The sequence below is a fragment of the Bombus affinis genome, chromosome 10 (assembly GCF_024516045.1).
Source record: "Bombus affinis isolate iyBomAffi1 chromosome 10, iyBomAffi1.2, whole genome shotgun sequence".
NCBI lineage: Eukaryota > Metazoa > Arthropoda > Insecta > Hymenoptera > Apidae > Bombus > Bombus affinis.
In genome coordinates, this window is record NC_066353.1 from 2,909,796 (window position 1) to 2,918,790 (window position 8,995).

An 8,995-nucleotide genomic window follows, 5' to 3' on the forward strand; every position below is an offset into this window, starting at 1 on the left:
AACTGTTTGCGTGTTCGCCCACCGAGTGCCGTGGAAATGACCGGCTATACGCAATGACACGTCACTAGCTTTCTACGTGCACTGCCAATAGCAGTTCCGGATTTGCGTGAGCTTGACATTGTCAAATGATGTAACACCACACCTAACACGTGCCATTTCTCCCTTTGTGATAAATTGACTTCTTTGCACCCTGATGAACCACGATCGAATACACTTTTTATTGTCTTTACGTTCGTTTATCTCTACTTCAAGTTAATCTCATTCTTTCGACATTTTCTTTTTTTTTTTTTTGACATTAGAATTAATCTATGAAATACAAATATTTGATGAATTATTGTGATATTTATATTCAATTAATTAGATATATACTGATTCTATTATATATGTTAATAAATTTTTATATTTATTTTGCTTTCATATCTTGTATATCCTTGATAGAAAATTGTAATTACTGTACTGTGAATGTTTGTCTATTTTATACGATGCAGAAATGATTGAAATGCATAATATTCTATGAAAATATATGAAATACCTAAGGTAAAGTATTATTTTCACTATACATACATGATATTTAGGGGATGAAATGAGTTCTTATAATATTTATGTTCCATTTCTTTAAGTATGTTCATAAAGATATGAATTAACATTAACAGCCATAATCTACTGATCATAATGTAGGAGGATTTTCTTTCCTCTTCGCAATTTTTCAATTTCACTTTTTCAATTTCTTAATTATGCAAAAATTTACTTGATTAGGTTCTTCATTATATCCTTTAGCAGGAAAAGACAACGACAAAGATATTGGATAATATGAATCTTGATTTAAAATACAAAAATCATATAAATGTAAATTTCAATGATTCCACAAATCAAATGTGGAAGAATAGATTAGGAAGATTAATATTGGCAAGATGTATGTGTTATTAATAACATGTAAACAAGATGAAACAATAAGGAAAGAACAATCGATTTAAACGCCGATGTAGTTTGTCATTCACTGGTTGCGCCAACAGACTATACGTTTCGCAAAGTGCAAACCATGAAAGGGTCCCGATTAAGAATCTTTTTATAGTGTCTTTAGGTCGACAAATGATTGGTGATTGTCTATCGACGCTAATAAGAATGCGAGATTGCGTCTGTGCAGCTCTACTAATTAGTTTACTAAAGCTCAGTGTGACATTTTCATCGGTACAGTAAGTTGTTCAGAAGCGATTGCTCAGACGGGAACTGTTAATCATTTGCTTCTGTTATAACTGTGATTAGATTGAACGAACATTATCGTTAATATATCGAATCACCGACATAATGGTAATTATCAAAGGGATCTTTGAACGCGAGCTATCCGACTATTAAATTTAATAACAGATTAAAGAACGTTTCATTACGTGATATAGTGATATGTAATTATGAAGATCGATCATTTTCTTGATATAGTGCGACAAAGTTTGGGTGATCTCTTATTTAGTTGAAAATACTAATTTACAGTATATATTATAATTAGTAAATGAGGTTTTAATAAATGTGAATCGATTTTTCACTTTTCTAGGATGACATTCAACTTAGCAAGGATCAAATTTCACGTGAGTGTCGATTTCATAGCCAAAAGTACCAAATTTTTTTAAAACTTCCGCGCTATGTAAGTCAAGCTCTTTCTCCAATTTTTTTATTGCATTCAACTTTTTCAAATCTTACGATATAAAGTTACTTTCCTGTTTTCTAAAATTTTCAACCTCGCAGAACTGAAAATGGGATTCGATGCATTCGATCCTGACAAAAAGGGAATCATCAGCACCGACTCGGTCGGTACCATTCTTGGAATGATGGGTATGAGAATTCCAACCGATCAATTGCATTTGACAATTTCTGAATACGACCCTTTCGGTAAATTAACAATCTACAATGTTCGGATTCTTCGAAATTAAACAATCGACATAAAACATATTGATTGCCTTCGTTTCGTAGGATCTGGAGAAATTAGTTTCCAAGAATTTTGTAGCCTGGCCTCCCAATTCATGGAGGAGGACACTGACATGGAGGCAATGCAGCAGGAATTACGCGAAGCTTTCCGCTTGTACGACCGAGAGGGAAACGGTTATATCACCACCGATGTGTTTAGGGACATTCTTCATGAACTAGATGACGCACTATCTCCCGAGGAGCTGGACATGATCATCGATGAGGTGGACGCTGATGGTTCAGGAACGGTCGACTTCGAGGGTACGTATAATGTACTAGAACTTATACGTGTATACGTATACTGTACTTATCTGAACTTTTATACGAACTCAATAAGTTCAACGAGTTCAAAGCGAATAGAGCTTCAAAGATATGTACGACATTAAACCAGACAAACTTAACATGTAAGAGGATATTAGAAATACAATAACCTAGTTTAAAGAAATCATTGTGTTCAACAAAATCTAACTTACACGAATAAAATATAAAAGAAGAAGAAGGGTTCAGATAAATGGAGTTTTACCATAAACGAAAATAATATAGCGCGATTGTAAAAGCAATAGGGAGCTAGTTTATAATATACGTTTTGCCGAGGCGAAACACATGCATAAATTGGAGACATGTTCCAATATTTAAATTTCCTCTACAAAACACGTATTGAGTACAAGTCCTTCAACAAATGTTCCTGTTTAAACCATTAATTTAACTCCGGTATCAGACAACTCCTAATTTTATCTCATTTTATTACGAATCTCTATTTCGGAGAATGTAAAATACAATAAATTATTACAGTCATCTATAACTCAACAATAATATACGAGGATTAAAATCGCGCTGTATCGCTCTCGCCTGGTATATCGTAAAGAAATTTTAGATCAATCCGGTACAGAGATCGTGTTACACTAAGAATTTGTAAATCAGTGTCGAACAAAGTTCGTTTCACGTTGCAGAATTCATGGAGGTCATGACAGGCTAAATTATCAGCTTGGCACGAGGCGGTCGTCCCTCGTGTTTGTCACCACGAGAACGCATACAAACGAGGCTACCGTCTGTCCTACACACGTGGAATATGCGATTTATCGAGACACTGTTGGCAAAGTATGAAGTAAAAAGTTCGTAGGTGATGTCTGTTAGGGAGGAGTAAGGATAGATGCAGTTGAGAAAGTATTTTTGACGTGTGGATCGCTTTTGGATTCACAATCGGCTAAAATGTATTTCTATCTATGCTGGGATTAAACGGATGAGTTTCCGCGGGTCTCTCGCGAGGCATGGTATGGAAACAGGGTTATATCGACCGATATCGTTTCTACGTAATTATCACCAAGCAAAGTAGTTTCTATTTTGCTCATTATATGCTGACTAAGGAAAGATTGAGAGATCGCGTGAAGCTTAGTGAAATGAAATTAGGTATTGCTTATATTTAGAGATGGATTTCTAATCTTTATACTTTGCCTACGAAACCTATGATCGTCTGTAACAGTCATAATACTCATAAACAATTAAGTATAATTGTAAAACCGTACATTTAAGATTAACAAAATTTACATAAGATTGTATGTATAATAAAAGTACAAAAAAATAGCAAACACAATTCGTGTAATTTATTTCTTCCTCTGTTATAATGTATATAATTGAATTATAAATTACATAATGCCATTAACACTTGGATTGCACAATTCTCTAATAAAGAAGAAAACTATCAACGATAAATCTTAATCCAATTAAATATCCATTTATTTATTTGGACATATACATTTATTTGGATTTAAATGAATATCCTACGTTGAATACGAGTTCTTAATATCGCACAATACCCAATAATATTACTATTATCGAATTAAGTACCGTTACCTCGAAATCATATTATAAGGAATGCCTAAATCCGCTCGTGTAATAACACGTGTGCCCTCGAGTAAATATAGCTTTAAAATTAGCCCGTGCTAAAGAGCACGTTACTCATGATCGTTGAAAGAGCAAGGAATTTTCGCTAGGAACTGAACAATGTATTGTGAAAGATGAAAACCGGCGCTAATACCCTCGAAATATAATGGCTAGCTCTAGGTGCATATTATGAGTGTATAATTAGCTTCCTAAGAATACGACGAATACGTTTATTACGTCGAATTGTCTCCGAAGATTGTGCAGGATATCATCATGAGCCAACTTCGTCTATTGTCGTACCGTTTTTTCTTGACACATTGATCATGAATCGCGAGTTATAGAGTCGCGGAAGCTCTAGCGATAAACGAAGCTAGCGGTCGAGAGATTCTTGCGAAACGAAGCTTTTACAGAATATAAAGGATTCTCCCTGCGGCGAGTTATTACGCTGGCGATCGCGATAAATATGGCGAATACCGATCGATGAAGTAATTTCACGTCTCGTGGATTGAATTATAAATAATTGAAACGTATCGAGGTTACTACAAAATTATGGTAAACAAGAGCATTGACATGACTTGTTGAAAATTGATATTTGTAATTACGCGTATGAGAAATAAAAAATTCTATATACAGTCGCCTCGGAAAGTAAGTTAATGATCCCGTTAAAAGTTTAAATATAAGATAGTTACTTTCCGAGGCAGTTGTATGTGATACCAAATTCACTCTTATTAAATTTCAGTGGAACTTTCATATTTATGTAGTCACGATTGTTGATAATTCTTTATAATGAACGTCAAATATGTAATGAGAGAAAACGAATTTTTTTCAATAAAATGTACATGTAGATTGAAACCTCACAGGGGATTAAATAATTGAATAAAAGAATAAATGAATTATCTGAAACATGATTTTGAATATCGTAGTTAAATTTTAAATACTTCAGTTCGAGCAATACATCAAAAAAGCCACCTATATGTTACTCCCATTTGAAACAGTGTTAATCTGATAATGGCAATGAAACGATCCAAGATAGAATAGCAAATTGAGTACGTTGCCTCGAATTTCACACAATTGAAGCTCCGCTTCCGTGGAAATGCAGAGTGGGGAGTGTCCTCGATGAATTTGAAAACCGCTAGAGTTCCTACGTAGATATTACTCGGTCAATCACGTGCCAGATCATCCTAATGTCCACATAAAACAGAAGTCCACAGCCAGAATCTGGTGCATACCCGGATAAACCGTCGATGCTGTCGTGTGTTAACAGCAGAGTTTAAAACCGTGTATCTGATTATCACATCAACATGGTACGTTGTCAGGAATAAAGATTCAACGTTTGAACATTATCAATATTCTAAAAATTTTTCTCATAATATTTTTTTAGTATATTTCGAGTTACTTTCTTTAAGATATTATGACAAGTGAGAATAATGAAAACAATACGTAATTTCAGGATGATCTGACCAAGGATCAAATTGCACGTAAGTACTTCACTTCCATTTATTCGAATGGAAGGTTAAAACAAGCGATTATTAATAAATAAGTCCTATATTTTACAGTGTTGAAAAAGGCCTTCGATGCCTTCGACCACGACAAGAAGGGTAGCATTGGTACCGACATGGTGGGTACCATATTGACCATGTTGGGGTACGAGCTGAGCGAGAAGACGCTAAAGGAAATCATTACGGAAGTAGACGAAGATGGTAAAAATATCTATCGCTATCTAAACTTTATCATTCAATAACTTCTTAACTACCTAAACAGAACTAATTAATACCAAAGACACCTAACATACGAAGATAATTGCAAGTTCCTAATATGACAATCCAACAACTTGGTACGTCAAATCATTTTTGTGCATCATCAGGGAAGTAAACGAAGATAATAAGAAAATTCATCGTTATCTAAATTTTACCATTCAACAATTTCTCAATTAGTAAACTTAAACAAAATCAAATGACATATACCCTAGACATTTAACAAAATTTTTATATGATAGTCTAACAACATGTCACACCAAACTCCATCTATTACAGGATCCGGACAATTGGAATTCGAAGAGTTCTGCACGCTTGCTGCCAGATTCTTAGTGGAAGAAGATTCGGAGGCGATGCAACAGGAATTACGCGAGGCATTTCGGTTATATGACAAAGAAGGCAATGGCTACATAACAACTGCAGTGTTTCGTGACATTCTTCACGAGCTGGACGACAAATTGACACCACAGGAATTGGACATGATGATCGAGGAGATCGACGCCGATGGTTCAGGAACGCTCGACTTCGATGGTAGGCGTTATCATAGAATTTATTAGAATTAGAATTTTCATAGCGTGCCAATCAATCTAATTACCAACGCGAACCTAGCTGTACCATGTCAGGAACAGTTAACGCAGGAAATTGTGTTGCACATTGAAAATTATAGGGAATGCTTCGACGTCGTTTGCTAAGAATCCATCAGTCTGGTCAATTAATTAAAGCTTGTCGTCTACCAAGTTCGAGCGTTTTCACTTCAGGCGAAAAAACGAAACGCGTTTATACACCAAACTTCTCTATTTACCGAGCAATCAGTTCTCTCATATATAACACAGTTTAAGCGGTTATATTCCTGCTAGGTTATGTCACAGATTTCCGTGCATTTCGACACGATTGCAAGCCGGCACGTGATCTCATAAATTTTAATTTCTTGTTTTAGAGTTTATGGAAGTTATGACCGGTGGTGACGACTAGATTATATGGCGGATAATTAGGATGGACAGCGTCTATAATTAAACGCGACAACGATTGGCACAAATGCTGTTTCCTATCTGGATACCAAGGGCAAAGGGAAGGACTGGTCGACGTGTACAACGTGGTTTAAGATTGGAAACATTTCTGTTTACACTTTTCCATCAACCGCATTTCCAATGTCGATGTACGGCGAATAGCATTGCTAAAACCTCGTCGTAAGAAGAAGAGAATGAAAGAGAATGAAGTTAATAAAAATTCCAAAATAAAAAGAGACTTCTTAATTACAAGTGAAATACAGAATATGCAGTTGTTAAACGTAATATTTTTTCGTAACCCTTAAATGATATGGCTAGCAACGAAAGCTAGTAAGTCCACCGTAGTAGCGGTTTTATTGGTCATATTGATTCGACGCCTGAATAATTGCAACCGGGTTTGTACTCGGGGTATATCGTTGGGAAGTTTTAACGGAGCTGCAGTGCGAGAAAGAGCACCAAGGAACCTGTAATTATCACTGGAGAAAAATTAAAAATTAAGAAACAGCTTCATTAGCTTGCCGAATTTTTTTACTTACTGCTAATATATACTTTATTCGAGAGAAATGATTTGTTGTCGAAGATTAAATCGTTAAAAATTTATATACTTGTATTAAAACAACGTATTAAAACAATAAAATTACCTTTTTGTACAAAGAATCGAGTCTTTATTAAATCCCACGTGGTTTTTGCGATTACATCCGGAATGATTTAAGTTTTTCACAAATATCGTAAAGCATTATTTACGCCCAGAAACGTGGTTGGTAATCATAAATTCGACGGTAAGCGACAATTAGTGAAGTAGAACCTGAACGTTAGCGGATATTAATGAACGCCAACATTCTTGGCAGCCATTCATTTAAATCGCATCTACAAGTGCAAATTGAATTTTCCACTCACTCTTACGAAAAGCGCAAGTGTATGCTAATCTGATAAATTCCCTCTCGTGTTCGCGTCAGTCCATATTTTCTTATCCCAGTTTATTTATTTACTCGCCACCGTCTGGTTACGATAATATTAATCGTTGCATCCATTTTCGAGTACAGAAAACACGGAAGCCTGTGAGATTCTTTATTTGGCGATCTATATCGGTTATCGTATTACAGAAGTAATTTTAATAGCCACTCTGAAGCGAAGTGACAATTTTAAAGAAGTATATTCAGTGTGAAATTGTGTCATCGAGGGAAGCGTAGACGTTTCCTGAATTATTCGAGATCTTCACCTCGCACAATTTGAAGTTGGAAAAATTTATCACGGAGTTAATGTACTGTGTATCCGATACACTAGCCAAATTTCTAAATGTCACGAACCTGCTACATGAATTCACACATGATTGAATTCGCGAAATCGCCTTCGAGCTCTGCAAGGAGTTCTATGACTGCTTTATCTATACAGTAAACCTCCTATGATAGGGAATTCAGTAGTATAGTTTTCAACACACTCATCGTTTCGATCTTGGACATAGAGAACCTATTATTTTCCTATATAGTAGGACGCTACAGCATCTCTTAAATTTCTGTGTCTGAACTTTACATTACACAATTAAAATTTGTCTTCATTGAAGTCTGGTTTATATCTTCAAACGATAAATATATTAGGTTGTCTCAAAAGTTTCTTTCCAGGAACAAACTGGTTCATACATAATTCAATAAAATTATATAAAACAAAATATGTTACGCATCTACTATTTCCTCATAAAACGAAAGGAACTTTTGGAACAATTTAATATTTTGCCGACTATGGATATTTTTACTGCTTTTACATTCTAATTATTTTAATATATTAACATTTATAATAATATAATATATAATAATAATATATAGTAATAATAATATATAATAATATAATATAATAATATATTTTAATATAAATCTGATATTTTATTTACATCATATGTATTTCAGAATAAACTAGGTAAAGTGAAATTTGTTAAAGTTTTGCAATAAATATAACGAGTAGATGTCCTAATAGTTATGACCGGTAGACTATATAACACACAAAATATATTCATGAAAGGTGTCTGCAGGTGCCCAAATACTTTCGTCAGCTACTGTAGGTAACAGAAAGAGTTAATTATGATCTCTGTGTTTCGAAGAGAGAACATTGCTATAATAATATAATCACTATGTTGTCGTTGGTTCTCGATTAAAGTCAAATCTACCGGAGTTAGGCTCGACGTTTGAGATTTTATGGAATTTCCTGTCGGAGATTGAAAGGGGCAATCGCGAGCAGCTGTTGGTGAACGGGAATCGGACCGACAGAAGTCATACCAAATCGGGCATCTGAAATGTCTAGAGATGTCATTATCTCGGCAACTCCCACGTTGCGAGGTAATAGGTTTCGAGTGAAAATCGTTAGTCTACTTTCAATAATACTTCCCCCTATATTCAGTAAACATAA

The 8,995-nt window shown here is 34.8% G+C and overlaps 2 protein-coding genes across 2 annotated transcripts; both read left to right on the forward strand.

Moving 5' to 3' along the window:
* Positions 1–1,157: 1,157 nt before the first annotated feature.
* On the forward strand, positions 1,158–3,547 carry LOC126921483 (troponin C, isoallergen Bla g 6.0101-like). Its single transcript, XM_050733146.1, has 5 exons — positions 1,158–1,308; positions 1,547–1,580; positions 1,738–1,881; positions 1,963–2,217; positions 2,907–3,547. Exons 1-5 carry the CDS (start codon positions 1,306–1,308, stop codon positions 2,930–2,932), a joined length of 462 nt encoding a protein of 153 aa, XP_050589103.1. The 5' UTR covers positions 1,158–1,305; the 3' UTR covers positions 2,933–3,547.
* A 1,436-nt stretch (positions 3,548–4,983) lies between these two features.
* Positions 4,984–6,878, forward strand: LOC126921482 (troponin C, isoallergen Bla g 6.0201-like). Its single transcript, XM_050733145.1, has 5 exons — positions 4,984–5,141; positions 5,288–5,315; positions 5,394–5,537; positions 5,871–6,122; positions 6,529–6,878. Exons 1-5 carry the CDS (start codon positions 5,139–5,141, stop codon positions 6,561–6,563), a joined length of 462 nt encoding a protein of 153 aa, XP_050589102.1. The 5' UTR covers positions 4,984–5,138; the 3' UTR covers positions 6,564–6,878.
* The last annotated feature ends 2,117 nt before the right edge of the window (positions 6,879–8,995 follow it).